The following is a 17,325-nucleotide window of genomic DNA, read 5'->3' as shown; positions in this document are numbered from 1 at the left end:
TCAACAAATATCAACCCTGTGCGGGAGACTCTCCCCTTCATGCGTTATGAAATTCGTGAACGACGCCTAACGAACACCCAACGAGCGAATCACCCCTTGCATTTTGAATTTGAAGACATGTCTTCCAATCTGGCATCGCTGCCGACAGGCAATACGAACTGACAAGTTCGTAAAACGATCTACAGGCGGAAATATTAACACATTTTTTATATTTACCATGGGAAAAGTGACAAAAACTAAAATATGTGAAAAAGGAGGCCTCGTTAACGCAAAAGAAAAAGCTTCTTTATTTCAACAAGTACACAAAAATCCAAAAGTTACTTATATAAAAAAGGCCACAAAAAAAATTAGCGAAGGTTTCGAAAGTGCTACTTGCGGCTTGAAAAGAAGCGATAAAACCGGTAATCCACTAGCGAAAGAAAAGGGTATTCCTCAGTTAAACCATTCTCAAAAGGCAAACACCAAAAAAAATACAGAAAAAAGCTTAAAACTAGATACAGACAAAGATGTTTTGACTTCCGAAAGTGAATCTGATTCTGAGGCAGCGTTGTTAAACTCGCTCGCAAAAAGCATGCGATACTCCAAGTGGCGTTCTCGCCGCTACCAAAATCTCACACTAGAGATACTCCTGTCGCACTGTTTCTCGTTCTCTTTTACTTTTTTCATTTCACACTACTGAGCGTTGCTGCTTGCGAGTTTTCTCGCACACACTCTCGCTCGTGTACTTTCCCACTCGCGTGTACCTCCCTTTCTCGCGAGCACAACCAGCGGAGGTGATTGTCAAGACCGTCAAGACGCATTATGACGATACGGAGTGACAAGGCACGACGAAGCGGAGTGGCAAAAAGAATATTTCGACGAGTAGGCAGGGATGCCACATATACAGATTTATCAGTACTTATACAGATTTTTTGTGTGTTTTTCATACAGATATCTGTATATACAAATTACAGATTTTCTAGAAATAGTACAGAACTATACAGTTTTATTTTTGGTTTCATGAGGTCGCGAAATAAACTTTTCGATATAGGTAGTTGAAAATCGAAAATGAACTCAAATGCTATTGAGCGTGTTGGAGTTTTCATTATATTTATATGTTACGCGTAAACGTGTGCATAAATGAGTCAATGAACAAACTATATTGCGTATTTTTTCTTCTAAGGGATATGTTCAGTGAATATGCAGATTTGTATACAGATTGAAATATCACTAAGGTGATTTCCTGAGATTCGAAATACAGATAAAAATGTGGCATCACTGCGAGTAGGTATTCCGATACCCTACACGTTCAAGCATGCGATTTATCACCCCACTTTCGGCTGTCGGTGCACGATGCAAAACTGCTTGGCATCAGTTCAGCGATTGACAAACCGCATGCGTGAGTCGGTGAACGAAGCATTTTCGTTTTCGGGCACATTTTTTCAAGCACTCCTTGTCAAGTACTCTTATTCGAGTACTCGCGTACTCGGCGTGAGTAAAAAGATAGAAGAGAATTTGCGAGCGGTTGTATGCTGGCTGCTGCTCTGGCAAGTGCGTGAATAATAAAGAGTGTCTCGAAGGTGTGTGTGCGAACGACTGGAGAAGCGTAGCACACATCTCATTCTCAAGCAGAAAGGAGTGGCTATGTTATGCTTCTCGCTCGTTTAGCAACGCTGTTCTGAGGTTGTCATTTCAAACCCAAATGAACTTACAAATTTGAAGGAAAAACATTTTAGAGGTTTTCATATCAATTGATAGCCACTGTGAAGCCTTATTAACTTTTTTCCGTATTTGTAGGAACTGAACATTCTGTTTTCGTAGGTAATTTGCCTAAAGCCACGAAAAAATCTGCAGTAAAACAAATATTTAAACCTTTTGGTAAAATATTAACCGTGCGATTTCGATCATTGGATGGTGAAGTACTGTTAAAAAAAAAAGATCGTGAAACGGCAAAAGCGTTAAACTGTTATGTTCGCTTTGAAACTAAGGAAGAGGCACAAGCAGCTTGTACCATGAATGGACACAACTTTGAGGGCCATCATCTTAGAGTGTCATTACAATCACAAAAACAACTAGGACACCACACTTCAACAGTTTTTGTTGGAAATATACACCGTGGTATTTACTTGCATCAAGTAATGTGATTTATATCGAAATTTTATATCGAAATGTTTCAGATACTACTGATAATGAGTTATACGATTTCTTTAGCAAGGTCGGTGACATCGAGTATGTACGACAGATTTCTGGAAAATACATTGGTTATGTGTGTTTCAAAAAAGGTGTTTCCATTGCAAAAGCCCTAAAACTCAACCAACAACTGCTGAACGGACGCCCACTCCGGATCATGAAGGTTGATCAACGCCATCAAAACACAAGAAGAAATAAAAAAGGCAATCTACTGAAGAAAAACGTGGTAGCCACAGGTGACATGACGCCTGGCAAAATTGATGATCGTATGCTTTCGAAAAACAAATCGATGGATGGTTTTCGCGGAAATCTTGCGAAAGCCAAGAGAGGCCCGAAGCAGGTGACGAAAACTAATGCTGAGCGTAAGAAAAAAATGCTAGCCATGAAGTTAACCGGAAACGGCAGAGGGAAATCGAAAAGAACTTTATATTGAATAACATAGTGTTTATATTACTACAGTGAAATAAAAGAATTGCATTACTTCGATTAGTCAAAGCAATTTTTCATTGTGCAGATATTCATATGAACAACTACAATCTGTTATAATCTGTTTATTATATTTATTCTACTTTGTACAGCGTTACATATCCGTTTAAATAGAATTTTTCTCCTCGCCGTCAAAAATTTGATCTTTAGATAAGGGATCCTTATTCTGTAAAAAAAAACAAGCTTTTAATTATTTTTGAATTGGATAATTGGGATTTTGAATGATAATGTTTTTTGAGATAGTTCATTAAATGCAGAGTGATTAGAGCGACGCAGACAGAAATTCAGTTCAATTAGCGATGCGGTTTTTGAAATATCCGCCAGCAATATTTCTTGCAGCCACATTTTTTGCCCAAGTTTCAAATGACTTCAACCATGTGATCAGGGTTGCCACATTTAAATCTGTGTTTTCCCTTGAAAAAATCTGTATCTGGAACAAAAATATCTGTAAAAAAAATCTGTATTGTTTAAACATAAAAAACTTTGTATATTTTAAGTTTTTATGGTACATAAACGAAATTTTCAGCTTAAAACGTGTGAGGAGTTGAAAATATGTTTAATTTGCTTACTATTTAATGAAATAAAATTTGGATTGTTTTTAAAAATTAATGTCAATTTCGAAAAATCTGTACTTTTCGACAAAAATCTGTATATACAGATTCTGTACCGTTACTTCGGCCAAAAATCTGTAAAATACAGATTAATCTGTACATGTGGCATCCCTGCATGTGATGATGTTGTGTTCAAAACATGTTGAAAATTTGATTAGGACAAAACATAAATAAAGTGCGTTGTTTGTAACAATAAAAAATAGAGAACAGTAAAGAATGTAAGTTTCGTTCGATTTCCAAAGAATCCGATTGTGAGAAAGCTGTGGATGAACTTTTGCTGTCTTCCGGTAGATTGTTTTATTTCCGAAACACCATACTTTCCAGTGTAAGTAATATTGAAAATAATTGCAAGTGATAATTTTTTTTTGGTCATTTTTATTATTTACTTTGCTCGTTAAGTACCAAGGGCCTACAAACGTCAACATTTTGCCTACCAATCATAAATTCATCACGGCGGTAATATTTCATTTCAAATGCTTACAAAACTTATCTTATTCATTGAAAGTGCACATTGTACTGGAAACAAATGCTGAGTTCTTGTTTTTTCCATCTAAAACGACATTTACTCGAGAATGGGACGTTTACTCTATTTCAATTGTTTTAGGGCAAACCAACCAAAAAGTGGGTACCAGAAACGCTGGTACCACAATCAATGAGTGGTAGATAAAAAATGTATGGAGTTTGACAGCCACACGAGCCCCTTGTTAAGTACAGCGTTTGACGGTTCGTTTGGTTTTTTTTTTGCTTCAGACACTGCGCCATTGCTAGAAAAAAAAACACTAAAAAAAAGTTTAGAAAAAAAAAAAGTCAAAATATTCAAGCGTTATTAACTTTCATTTTACCATCACCAAAACTTGACAGACAGTAGTACATATTGTCATCTTTAATGTGTATAAAATCCGATTTTTAAACAAGGCACTTTTTGAGATACATATCCAATTTTTTGTGACAATTTGGAAAATTTGGCAACGAAAAAACAAAAATGACGGTGTATATACCAGGGTGTTAGGGAGCTCACTTAAAATCGTTTAAGGGGTGAGAGAGGCATGGCCAGAATTTCGAATAGGGGGGGGGGGGGTGGTGTTTTGCAAGTTCTTCATAATTTTAGAAGTAAACAAATGGTATTCTGATAAATAGAAATAAATACACTAAGGTCGCTTTTTACGCGGATTTCGGAATTAACGCGTCTTTTTTACGCGGATTCCAGAATTTACGCGTTTTTTAACACGGATTCCGGAATTTACGCGGTTTTTTTACGCGGATTCCGGATATTAGCAGCCGCAACCGGGAATTCAAGATATAATTCTCAAGATGGCCCAACTTTTACAGCAAATGGCGGCCCAGCAGCATCAGTATCAAACTCCGGAGCAGATTTTGGAGTCCCTCTCATCGAACATCACCGAGTTTGTCTTCGACTAAGAAAACGGAGTTACGTTCGAACGCTGGTTTAACCGCCACCAGGACCTCTTCGAGAACGATGCAGGCCAGCTGAAAGATGCGGCGAAGGTACGTCTACTTCTCCGGAAGCTGGACATTCATTCACACAAATTTATGGACAAATTTATCATAAAATATTTGCTCTGGCGGTAATCTGAGTAAACCATACATCACAACGGGTACCATCAACAGTGAAATTTACCGCACATAGTGCCTCCAGAAGTATCTGTTGCCCTTCCTGCGCAGGGGGCTCTCGTGGCTGTCAAACTCCATACATTTTCCATCTACCACTCATTGATTCTGGTACCAGCGTTTCTGGTACCCACTTTTTGGTTTGTTTTCCCTAAAACAAGTGAAATAGAGTAAACGTCCCATTTTGTCGGTAGACTTATTCTCGAGTAAATGTCGTTTTAGATGCGAAAAAACAAGAGCTCAACATTTGTTTTCAGTACAATGTGCACTTTCAATGACTAAGATAAGGTTTGTAAGCATTCGAATCGAAATATTACCGCCGTGATGAATTTATGATTGGTAGGCAGAATGTTGACGTTTATAGGCCCCTGTTCCTGCGGTATCACGGAGGCGAGACATTACTTTGGCTGGTCCTGGCAACATGCCATTACGCGCAATCGACGTTGGATTGGTATAGATAAAATAACGTATTTTTGTACCAAGAATCGCCAACCCCCAAAATTCACCAGAGATTCGGCCGGTGGAAAGATTCTGGGCCATAGGGAAGGCCAAAGTTCGAAAATCGTCCAAGGTGTTTAAGAACGAGTTTGAGTTGAAGAAAGAATGGATGAAAGTGACTAAAAAGACCAGCTTCACTGTTGTGCAAAATGTTATGAGAGATCTCAAGGGAAAGATTCTGGATCATAGGGGAGGCCAAAGTTCGAAAATCGTCCAAGGTGTTTAAGAACGAGTTTGAGTTGAAGAAAGAATGGATGAAAGTGACTAAAAAGGCCAGCTTCACTGTTGTGCAAAATGTTATGAGAGATCTCAAGGGAAACGTGCGGGCTTCAGCTATGGAAAGGAAATTTGGAATTGCCGAAACACAATCTATATGTATTTGTTCATTCCCTTAAAGTTTCAAAAAAATCTGACTTAAATAAAATTTTGGCGAGCAGTTGTCTGGTGCGGTTTTTTCCGTTTTTTACTCAACAATTGTGCTTGTGAGTATTCTTAGCGTTATTCAGTGAAATTCCCGGTTTTTTTCCCGGTAAGCGCAATAACTAAATAATTTATAAATTTTTCTCAACAACAAATAATACATTATATTTTATTTTATTTTAGTAATTTTTTTTTCACTTTTCGGACCCCTAAAATGCATTTGAATGACGTTCATTTCTGACATTAGAGTGCTTTTTATTTGGGTGACGGCCTGACCCCACTCCGAAATTTTCAATTTCGAGCAAACATCACAGTTACGTAACTATCTCCGTAACCCCCCTTTCCCTCTACGCAACCATAAAACGTGCCTAAAACCTAGTTCAAGATAAAGTCCCGACTGTATGGGATTATTATCCGTTTATGGTTATTGATTAAACATAGTTTACAGTTCCAAGCGAAGTGAAAAAATTGACAAGTGAAAAAGCGTAAATTTTCGCTTGCGAAATCTGTCGTGAAACCCCGTTTGTGGGACACGCAAGTATTTCACCAGCCGCAGTTTACAGTTTAAGTGAAGCGAAATTCACGAGTTTACACTTCGAGCGAAGTGAAAATTGGCTGCAACTGACAGAATATAAATGCACACAAGTTTTCGCTTGCTGCTGCTTTTTTCACTAGCGTTTGCATGCGTAAAAAGTAAACCCAAGTTTGGTTTAAATTAGTTTATTTGACACGGCACGATACATTTTCTGTTTTACTGAGCCAAGTACAATTCGTATTATTTCTACGTTAGCAGGGAAAAGAGGGAGGCCTTTTTTTATTCTCGCGGCCGACTACGAGCTAGTGGGGATTTAAGGTGAGAGGAGGGGAGATACAATTTTGACTTAAAACTATTTTGGAACTTTGTTTTTCAACTGGTAGAGCAATTGTATTCTTGTTTGTTGTGGGTTCAAAATATTTGTGTAAGCATAGATGCGGGCTCTTCGTTTCCGTGTCTTCAGCATAGCATATTTGTATCCTTAATCTGTCAAATAGACAAAGAAAATTTTAAATTTTAATGTCAGCGTTTTTCAGAAAGCAGTATAGCTGTGTCATGTACTGGAGATCACCGCTTCCCAGAATGTCTCTAACGGGTACGTTCGGTTGTTTTCCTCGGGCCCGAAGGGAATCTATAAGCTCGGACCTAACACAACAGTATTCGGTACATGACCAAACAACATGCTCGATGTCATGGTAGCCATCGCCACAAACTGTCTACAAGCCCTATACGAAAGAGATGCGTGTTTAACGTGTAGTGATTGGACATAAGTCTGGACATCACGCGAATGAAGTCCCGACCGACATCCAACCCCTTGAACCATGCTTTCGTCGATACCTTAGGAAAAATGGAATGTAGCCACCGTCCCAGTTCATCTGAGTTCCATGATGATTGCCAACTGTTGAGTGTTTTCTGACGCAAAATGCTATAAAATTCATCATAAGCAATTGGTCTTTCATAAATATCGCCATCAATAGCACCCACCTTAGCTAAAGAGTCAGCCTTTTCATTACCCGAAATCGAGCAATGAGAAGGGACCCACGCTAAGGTAACCCGGTAATTTTTATCTGTTAAAGCACTTAAAAACCGCCGTATTTTCCCCAGGAAATACGGGGTGTGCTTCACAGGCTTCATCGATCGCAGAGCCTGAATGGCACTGAGACTATCTGTGTAGATGAAGTAGTGGTCTGTGGGTAGGGTTTCGATGATTCCAAGAGAGTACTGAATAGCAGCAAGTTCTGCGACGTACACGGAAGCAGGAGCATCGAGTTTGTAGGAGGCGGTAAAATTTTCGTGGAAAACACCGAAGCCAGTGGACTCATCTAGATTAGATCCGTCAGTGTAAAACCTTTTATCATAACTAACATGTTTAAACTTATTGGAAAAAATCTTAGGGATCTCTTGGGGTCGCAATTGATCCGGGATACCAGAAATGTCTTGTTTCATGGTGGTGTCGAAGAATATAGCATTATTAGAAGTAGCTAAAAGTGCGACATTGGAGGAATCGTATGAAGAAGGATTAATATCTTGAGCCATATAGTCAAAATATAAAGTCATAAATCTGGATTGAGATTGAAGGTCGACCAACCTCTCGAAATTTTCAATTACTAATGGGTTAATAACTGGGCATCGAATTAGCAACCGGTAAGAGAGATTCCAAAAACGATGTTTCAACGGAAAAATACCCGCTAACACTTCAAGACTCATCGTATGGGTCGACTGCATGCAACCCAAGGCAATACGCAAACAACGATATTGTATTCTCTCTAATTTTATAATGTGCGTGTTCGCGGCGGAGCGAAAGCAGAAACAGCCGTACTCAAGAACTGACAATATCGTTGTTTGGTAAAGCCTTAGAAGGTCTCCTGGGTGGGCTCCCCACCAGGTTCCGGTAATCGTACGAAGAAAATTAATCCTCTGTTGGCATTTTCGTGTCAGATACCTAATATGACAAGCCCAGGTGCATTTAGAGTCGAACCAGACCCCGAGATATTTAGCGACTAAAACCTGAGAGATCGTTTTACCCGTTAGTAGGAGCTGCAGCTGAGCTGGGTTATGCTTCCTAGGAAAAACGACCAACTCAGTTTTCTCCGGAGAGAATTCGATACCCAGCTTAAGAGCCCAATCAGACAAATTGTCTAAGGTATCTTGCAATGGTCCTTGCAGATCGCTAGCCTCGCTACCAGTAATGGATACAACGCTATCGTCTGCAAGTTGCCTTAGCGTGCATGAATTTGCAAGACATTCATCGATGTCATTGACGTAAAAATTATATAAGAGAGGACTTAAACATGAGCCCTGGGGAAGGCCCATGTAACTAATTCGGGAAGTTGTCGAATCGCCATGTGAGAAATACATATGCTTTTCTGACAACAAATTGAGCAAAAAGTTATTCAAATTTGGTGAAAGTCCCTGCGAATGAAGTTTCGCGCTTAAAACTTCTACAGAGACAGAGTCAAAAGCCCCCTTAATATCCAAGAACGCAGAAGCCATTTGCTCTTTTCGAGCAAATGCGAGTTGAATTTCAGTAGAAAGCAACGCTAGGCAATCGTTCGTCCCTTTGCCCCGGCGAAAGCCAAATTGAGTATCTGAAAGTAAACCGTTTGTTTCGACCCATTTGTCTAACCGTAAGAGGATCATTTTCTCCATTGATTTCCGGAGGCAAGAGAGCATCGCAATCGGCCTATATGAATTGTGATCAGAGGCAGGTTTCCCGGGTTTCCGAATAGCAATGACTTTTACCTCCCTCCAGTCATGCGGAACAATATTTAGCTCAAGAAACTTGTTGAACAAGTCCAACAAGCGTCTTTTTGCAGAGTCGGGTAGATTCTTCAACAGGTTGAATTTTATTCTATCTAACCCTGGAGCCTTATTGTTGCACGACAGGAGAGCCATTGAAAATTCCAACATCGAAAATGGAGGCTCTTCCGTAGTTACTATAAACGCGTCGCGAAAGGTTTTCTGTTCCGGTACAGAGTCCGGACAGACCTTTTTGGCAAAATCAAGTATCCAGCGATCTGAATACTCCTCACTCTCATTCGAAACGTCACGGTTCCGCATGCGCCTGGCGGTATCCCAAAGAGTGCTCATCGCTGTTTCCCTCGACAACGCGTTTACGAACCGCCGCCTGTACCCGCGTTTTTTCGCCTTTACTAAGCTCTTCATCTGCCTGCCCAGTGCCTCGTACTTTCGTAGTAGGTTGACAGTGCCGTACTCCCGGTAGTCCTTATACGCCGCGGACCTTCGCGCGTACAGCTCAGAGCACACCATTTGTTTGGAGGGCGTTGTCTAATCGTCACCCCGGGTATCGGTTTCGTCTGAGCTTGCGTCGCGGCGTCGATTATGAAGCCAGCTAAGAACGTGTATTCTTCCTCCGGAGGGAGTTCCTCGTGAGTCTCGATAGATTCCGCTATAATAGACTCATAACGCTTCCAATCAATATTACGTGTAAGGTCGTAGGAAATATTGATTGGGTTCGGGGGAGTTGAACCATTAGCAATTGATATAACGATTGGAAGATGATCACTACCGTGGGGGTCGTTGATTACTTTCCACTGGCAATCTAACGCTAGTGATGTCGAGCAGAGGGATAGGTTAAGCACGCTTTCACGTGCTGGAGGACTAGGTACACGTGTCGCTTCCCCAGTATTCAAAAGTGTCATATTGAAGTCGTCGATCAAGTTACAAATTAAAGAAGATCGGTTGTCGTCGTACAGAGACCCCCATAGCGAACAGTGAGAGTTAAAATCTCCCAAAATCAAAAAAGGTGCGGGAAGCAATTCTGCTATATCAAGGAGTTGCTTCTGTTCAATCCGCGCGGATGGGGGAATATATAACGAAACAAGGCAAAGGCCTTTTCCATTCATATTCGTTTGAATGGCAACAACTTCAATATTCGAGATCGAGGGGAGGTCGATTCTGAAAAAAGAATAGCACTTTTTGATCCCTAAAAGTACCCCTCCACCGTGTGAGTCTCAATCTCGACGAATGATGTTAAAATTGTGGAAATTAAGTTGGTCATTTGAATTGAGAAAAGTTTCACAAAGCGCGAACGCATCACAATTGTATGTGTTTATCAAATGTGAAAATAAATCAAATTTGGGGATGATACTTCTGCAGTTCCACTGTAACACAGTGACAAAATTCCTAACCTCTTTCGACGTATTAGTCATCGAAAGATACGATAGCTGAAATGAGGGGCCAAGTTGCTGTGAGTTGCTTCAAAAAGGTTTTCACTGTAGGGAGAAAAGCAAGAAGAATGTTTTGAAGGGGATCTGGTATGTTGAATGTTTTAAATATCCAGTCCACAATATCAGAGAATTTTATTAACCCAGTTTCTTTTATGTCTTCTGATCGAGAAATGGGTGCACGAGGGGTTTTTGGTGCCCCAGGAAGCGGTTGGTACTCCTGGTTTGATTTGAAATTAAAACCGGGGGGTACTTGCTTCGGTTTTTCTTCACCGCTTCCTTTTTGTGTTGTCTTATTGGTCATTCCGCTAGGGGTTATCTTACGACCTTTACGAGAAAGATTAGGAGAGTTGAGCATTCTCCTCTTCCTAGATCCCTCTGGCAAGGCATAAGAACACCCTTCGACGGGATCGTCAGATGTACCCTCATCGGTTGGCAAAAAGGAAAAGATGTTTCCTGTCGAGGGTGACTCAGCCCTCTTAAGCATTTCTGCAAAAGAGCGCTTTGATCGTTCCTTAAGGGAACGCTTAATTTTTTCCTCGCGCTGTTTGTACGCGGGACATGCCGGAAGGTCATGCCGAGTTCCCTCGCAATAAAGACACATTTCAGTATCCCCACTGCAAGCGTTCTCAGCATGATTGCCTCCGCACTTGCTACAGCGTACCTTGTTGCAGCAGTAGGTGGCTGTGTGACCTAACTGCTTACAGTTTTGGCAATGCATGACCCGCGGTACGAACAGGCGTACAGGTAGACGAACCCTGTCCAAGCGGACGTAGTTCGGCAGCGCGGATCCGGCGAATGTTACTCGGAAGGAATCCGAAGGGAGGAATTTCTTCTTCCCTTCTTCAATGGATACTGAATGCAATTGCTTGCAATCCAGTATCTTTACACTTTGCATCAAGGGGTTTTTAAAACAGCCAACTCCATGACGCAAAATGTCATCGACAGTGAGATTCCCCTAGGTAACCACACCGTCGATTTCTACATCCTTGGCAGGGATGTACACGCGATTCTCTCTCGTGAAGAGCTCGTAGCCAGCAATTTCGTTTGCTTGCTTCAAGCTACTCACGACAACTCGCAGTTTGTTCGGCCTCACCTTCGTAATCTCGGTTACGGCCGAAAAATGTTTTGCCAGGTCTTTGCCAATTTGAATAATATTCAATGGCTTCTTTATGGGCCGGAAATAAACAACGTAGGGACCGCCAGCGGCATCTGGGTAAGCTTTTACCCGTACTTCCGGTACTCTTGGTACAGGACTTGGCAAAGGGGAGGGCACAGGGGAAGGTAGGGGTGAGCTGATGGGAGAAATTTCAATTTCTTCCCCGAAGTAAACCCAAGTGAAAAAGATAAAATCCACAACCTTCGATTTCGCTGGATAAAATTTGTTTACAGTTCTAAGCGAAGTGAAATTTTTGCAGGTTGCATTTTTCACGAGCGTGAAAAAAAGAACATTTTGTATGAGATTTTCACTTCGCTTGGAACTCTAAATTGGGCTTTATGCGGGAGCAGTGCTGATAAAAGTCATTTTCCCCAGCAAAATTCTTCGAAAATTACAGCCAATCATTTTCAATTTTCACTTCCAATGATCGCAGCACTCTTTCAGATACACTAGATTTTCGTCCTAGTAACGTGCTGTTGAACAGGCCTTCCAAAAAATTAATAAGCATTTTTGATTCTCATAAACTCTTGCATTACATTCCCATGGACAGGAATATTCTTGTCCATGCATGTTTCTTGAATTAGGAATAAATCGCGACATTCCGTTCTCACAGACAGGTTCTGAAATAATAGCCGCGCATGTATGATTAATAAGCATTTCTTAAAGCACTCAGCAATTCTACTAATTTCAAGAGAACGATACTTTATTATTTTTCTATAGCATTCGAAGTCGAAATGCGACGCTCCGTTTCCGATGAGAACGAAACGATGACGGCCACATGGCAAATAACCTAAAATAATAATAATAATAATAATGAATACCGAACGATTTTCGATTGAGTAAGAGACGCCTGTCCGCGAGTAAATTGAGCGAGACGGAAGATACAAATGCATAACTAACTAATTAAAAGTGTTAGGATTAACAAGGACAGGACGAAGAATCGGACAAGAGAATTGTTTCTCTCCGGCTCTTCTTGGTAGGGTAGAATTAAGTTTGAAGTTAATTAATAAAACATTCGATTTCCAAAGTAGAATCAGTGCGGATGTTTTAATTCCCTGCACTTACAGGGACTCATCGTGCTTATCACAAGTCCCTGGCAAAGCTAAGTCTTTGCATTGTATGGTGTCAGAAGTGGGGTGTAACCACTCTCTGAAGTTAATCTCAGTTCACATAACATTTATTTGACACGGCACAATACAAATTAATGTTTTACGGAGCCAATTACGTTTATTATCAGTTGTTCAACAATTAGTTATTTCAGTTATTCAATCAACAGTCAGTTATTTAATCAATTGTTATTATGTGTGCGCGTTGAGTGTTCTGTGTTTGAATAATAGTGATCAGTGGTTTCTTAACGAACAAACAAATAAAAAAATTATAAACTGAGTGACATTCCTAAGTGACAAAAAGATGACGCAGCTAATTTGGTGAGTACTTTAAACGTTTTGCTTTTGCTTGGCTTGAATTTATCACTAGCAGCCTTCTTGTCCGTGGCATGTTAGAGAAATCTTACGCGCGAACATTCCGACGAGTGTTTGTTGGCATATTTCGTAGAATTATTCTTCGCAGCGCGGTACCAGCGCCGCGAGCGAAGGTGTTATTTTTCACCAACGGTAGCGGTGAATAAACTATACCAACAAAACACCCGCCGTACGGCAAGTGCAAGTGTACCTACGTTTATGCAGTGTCAGCTGTTTTAACGTTGTACGGCCGTGAATGTTTTTCATGATTTTCAGATTATTTATGAAACATTTGAAATACTAATATTAAATAATTTTATTAAAACCGCACGGCAGATTCAATTTTTCTTGGTTTTTGGTTTGCTAACAGCGGTTGGCCAGCGGCAGCGGTATTGATTTTTCGGCAGTTTTCTTTTTTTTTTATGATTGATCAGTCAATTACATTTAGCAGCTTGCTTTTAAAAAACTAATTGCTTGCATTCAATACTAACCCTTTTTGTTTGATATTATATTATACTGTTTTTTTCCTTTTAAATAAAACGACACCGCTTGCAGTTAGTGTCGAATCTTATAAACCGTACTAATAGCACAGCGGCAAGCCCGGACCATCCGTAAGCGACCCGCTAAAATATCACAGATAGGCGCGAATACTAACACAAATCTAAATAACCGATAAATCAAATTAAACAAAAACCTGAATATTGAGGAAAAAATTTTAAATTCTAGATGCATTTTGTTTTTCTTTCTTAATTTTTTTTAGGATACCAGAACGTTTGTTCGAATGTTATTTCGCTTTCATATGCATTTTCTTTTAATTGCACGGATACTATATCATTTTGAGTGGGTTTCCGCTCGTTCGAGTGTATTGAACTTCGTTCATATTGGTGAATCAGGTCCGCAAGGCAAAGGGGCATAGGAAATTTTCCCGAGTGATTTTGTTTCATTTTCTTTTTTTTTACAATAACAACTATAATAGCAAACAGATACACTATTAACCATAACATTATTAATGACCGACCGAGTGATTCAATTGCGCGAACGTGAGATTAGGTTTACTGAACCGGCATTTGACGCCGTGCGTAGGAACCGATTTTACAAAGGATTGCAAAGGAGATCAAATTCAGTCACTGATACTGATTTTCTCACCCTTAATCAATCACGGATTCAAAGAACCGTACCGTCAGCTTTCATTAACGCAGAATTAAGAGCACCAAGTTCGGTAAGCAGGTCACGCACCAACCAAGTGCTATCGTCAACACGATTTGGCGAGACAGAGGAGGCAGAGATCTCTAGAGAACAGCAAAGATTAATTTACGTAAGAAATAGTTTAGGAAATTTTGACAGCGGGTCAGATAGCAGTGACGAGGACCCAAACGAGACAGCAGCTCAGGAACAATTACAAGTACTAAAACAAAGCTTTCTAGAAGCGAGTCGAGAATTTGAGGAGACACTTAGAAAACTCAAATTTGGCGAAAACATCCCAGACGATATGGCTTATGAATTTCCAAAAGCCGATGCATTGCAATGCATCCCCGAATTTAATGGGTCTAAGGACGAGCTAGAGGCGTTCCTCTACCACGTTCAACATTTCGCAGACGAGATTCCCGAGAATGAACCTCAGACTGCATTAATATATGTAGTTTTATTAAAATTAAAAGGCAAGGCTGCAGCAGCATTGCCACGAATTAGGGCAGTAACCTGGCCAGCAGTCAAGCGAAATCTGATAAAAGAATTCGGGACTGTGCAGGCGATAGAAGTTGTGATAAAGCAAATTGAGACGTTACGACAGGAGCCAAACGAAGAATTTAACTCATACAAAAGACGCGCTTCAGATATAAAAGAGTTATTAGATGTATATGAAGACGGTGGAGGTAACTCCGCCATGGAAAAAAGTCTCCGATTGCACTTCATAGGAGGTTTAAGAAATAATCACTTGAAACAGATGGCCCGTGGCAAGCGAAATTTGAGCTTGGATGGACTTATGAAATTTTTAGAAGAACAGTGCGAGGAATGTGAGCAGCTCGCTGACATAGAAAACAGAATGCGTGGTCTCGATTTACTCGAGCGGCAGCAAGGCGCGCAAGGAAGACGGTGGCCATCTAGCCCGCCGAACAATAACGCTCGCCAAAGAGAAAATTCGAATGGTAATAGACCTTATCAAAACAATTTCAATAGCCAGAACAATAACAATCAACGGCGAGACAATAATTTTCGCCGCGAAAATTATCAAGGGGCTAATTACGCAACAAATGCTCGCGATAACGGTGGGCGACAAAATTTTGAAAATAATGAGCGTTCTTGGAGACAAAATTCAGAAAATTATCCAGGACCGCCACCGGCAAATAGAAATAACAGAAATCAAAATAGAGACAGCCCGAGGTATGACAATTACGACCAAAATAATCAGAGAAACAACAACTATTCTCGAGACAATCAAAGACAAATTAATGGGTGGAACCGCAACACACGCGGGTCGCCACCGTGGAACGGGATAGTTAACAATCGCGCGTCACAGGATTGGCGATACGAGCCAGGGTACGCATCAAATCGGGAACATAATAATAGCAACAATGTGAATGGTCCCAGAGCAGGAACATCTGGTACCAATAATTACCATACTAACAGTCACGGCTACAATGGCGGTTATAATCAGTCAGGCCAATATTATAATCAACATCAGCAACCAAAAAACTAAATAGTGGGGGCCTCGTCAGCAATGCAAACCGAGCGCCCCAAAGAGCATTAGGAATAAGTAATTTTAATAAGATTGACACCGGACTACAAGGTCATGGTATCATGAACCCATTCGCGAAAGAATATTTTAATGATGATTTCGCAGAAATATGCGAGAATGTGGACTGGCGGAGATGTACCAATGAACCCAGCAACATAGAAATTTCCGACTGGGAGACAGCGTGTAACCACATACGAGACAATAGTGTCTGTGTGGTTAAACGAATTTATTTTGATGTCAGCCGACACCTTATGATTACATTGCTGGCACGGCAAAATGTGCAGCAAACATTAAATTTTATCTTAGATACGGGCGCATGTGCGAATATGTTAAGTGCACATGTAGTAAGACGATTCAATGTATCAATTAACACGCGAAACACTAATACTTTTGAGGGTATCGGACGTGAAGTCGTAAAGACTTTAGGAACCGTCATCCTAGATTTAATCGTCGGAGATTTTCTAATCCCGACCGAATTTCACATATTAAATGATTTGCCATCTGACGGAATAATCGGCGTTGAATTTTTGAAGAAGCATACCCTACAAGTAGGAAATAATTTCGATTACATCGTTTTCAAAAAGTATGGAAATACAGGTCCAGACGATATGAGCCCATGGAGCGTGCCAAAGGAAGAAGTCCTTAGCCGGCATGTTTATTTAGCAGCTCGAAAAAGGGTGCTAGTACAAAATGAATTGCGAGACATTTTCACTATAGACGGAGAGAAATCAATTAAATCAAACGACATGAGTTGTGAAGAGCACCTCACCCGCCTTGACGAAATACCAGAAGACAATGTATTAAATTCAGAGAACATACTAATGCGCGAAGTAAACCTAGACTCAAGGCTCGATTGTGACCTATTGGAGCACAAGTTGACACCGGAGTCAAGAGGCATGGAACGTATCAGAAAATTACGACAGGTGTTAGACTTAGCCCATTTATCTGACTCAGAATTCGAAATAATCAAAACAATTGTGGAAAATTATGCAGATGTTTTCTTTTTTGAGGGCGACAGGCTAACTATTACTGACGCCGCGACACATAGGATTGAAACTTCATCTGAGATTCCAATTAATAAGCGGCAATACTGATTTCCTGAGGCTACGAAAAGGCACATAAATAAAGAAATCGAAGAAATGAAGGCGCAAGGCATAATAAAACCTAGCACAAGTCCTTGGAATGCACCGGTGCTATGCGTACCAAAAAAACCAGATGCCGACGGCAACAAAAAGTATCGCATCATGGTTGATTTTAGAGCTTTGAATGAGGTGACTAAACCTTTTGTATATCCGATACCGCTTATCAACGAGATATTGGATAATGTGGGGAAAGCGAAATATTTTTCTTCCATCGATTTAAAATCGGGCTTTTACCAAGTCCCAATAGACCGCCGTGATGCGGCAAAAACGGCTTTTTCTACGCCAAAAAGCCATT

The 17,325-nt window shown here is 40.5% G+C and overlaps 3 protein-coding genes across 3 annotated transcripts in view; 1 reads left to right on the top strand and 2 right to left on the bottom strand.

Moving 5' to 3' along the window:
• Positions 1–17,325, bottom strand: part of LOC129723146 (uncharacterized) — a 425,361-nt gene that overhangs the window by 160,036 nt on the left and 248,000 nt on the right. The gene's annotated exons all lie outside the window — the stretch shown is intronic.
• LOC129723074 (RNA-binding protein 34-like) lies at positions 84–2,664 on the top strand. Its single transcript, XM_055677071.1, has 4 exons — positions 84–541; positions 1,663–1,717; positions 1,777–2,097; positions 2,157–2,664. The coding sequence occupies exons 1-4, from the start codon at positions 218–220 to the stop codon at positions 2,600–2,602; spliced, it is 1,146 nt and encodes a 381-aa protein (XP_055533046.1). The 5' UTR covers positions 84–217; the 3' UTR covers positions 2,603–2,664.
• LOC129722705 (uncharacterized) overlaps positions 2,593–17,325 on the bottom strand; it is a 55,527-nt gene continuing 40,794 nt past the window's right edge. Inside the window, exon 6 of the mRNA XM_055676425.1 lies at positions 2,593–2,821. The gene's annotated coding sequence lies outside the window, so the exon portion shown is untranslated. The remainder of the gene's footprint in view (positions 2,822–17,325) is intronic.

This window comes from Wyeomyia smithii, chromosome 1 (genome assembly GCF_029784165.1).
Source record: "Wyeomyia smithii strain HCP4-BCI-WySm-NY-G18 chromosome 1, ASM2978416v1, whole genome shotgun sequence".
NCBI lineage: Eukaryota > Metazoa > Arthropoda > Insecta > Diptera > Culicidae > Wyeomyia > Wyeomyia smithii.
The sequence above is the reverse complement of the archived record's forward strand: the minus strand, read 5'-3'. Positions and strand labels throughout refer to the sequence as shown.

What these genes read in the sequence shown, in the direction of transcription:
- LOC129723074 (XM_055677071.1), top strand. Translation starts at nt 218, where the DNA reads ATGGGAAAAGTGACAAAAACTAAAATATGTGAAAAAGGAGGCCTCGTT. An exon ending in AAAGTGAATCTGATTCTGAG is followed by an intron (nt 542 to 1,662) that starts GCAGCGTTGTTA and finishes CGCTGTTCTGAG; the next exon opens with GTTGTCATTTCAAACCCAAA. An exon ending in GAAGGAAAAACATTTTAGAG is followed by an intron (nt 1,718 to 1,776) that starts GTTTTCATATCA and finishes CCGTATTTGTAG; the next exon opens with GAACTGAACATTCTGTTTTC.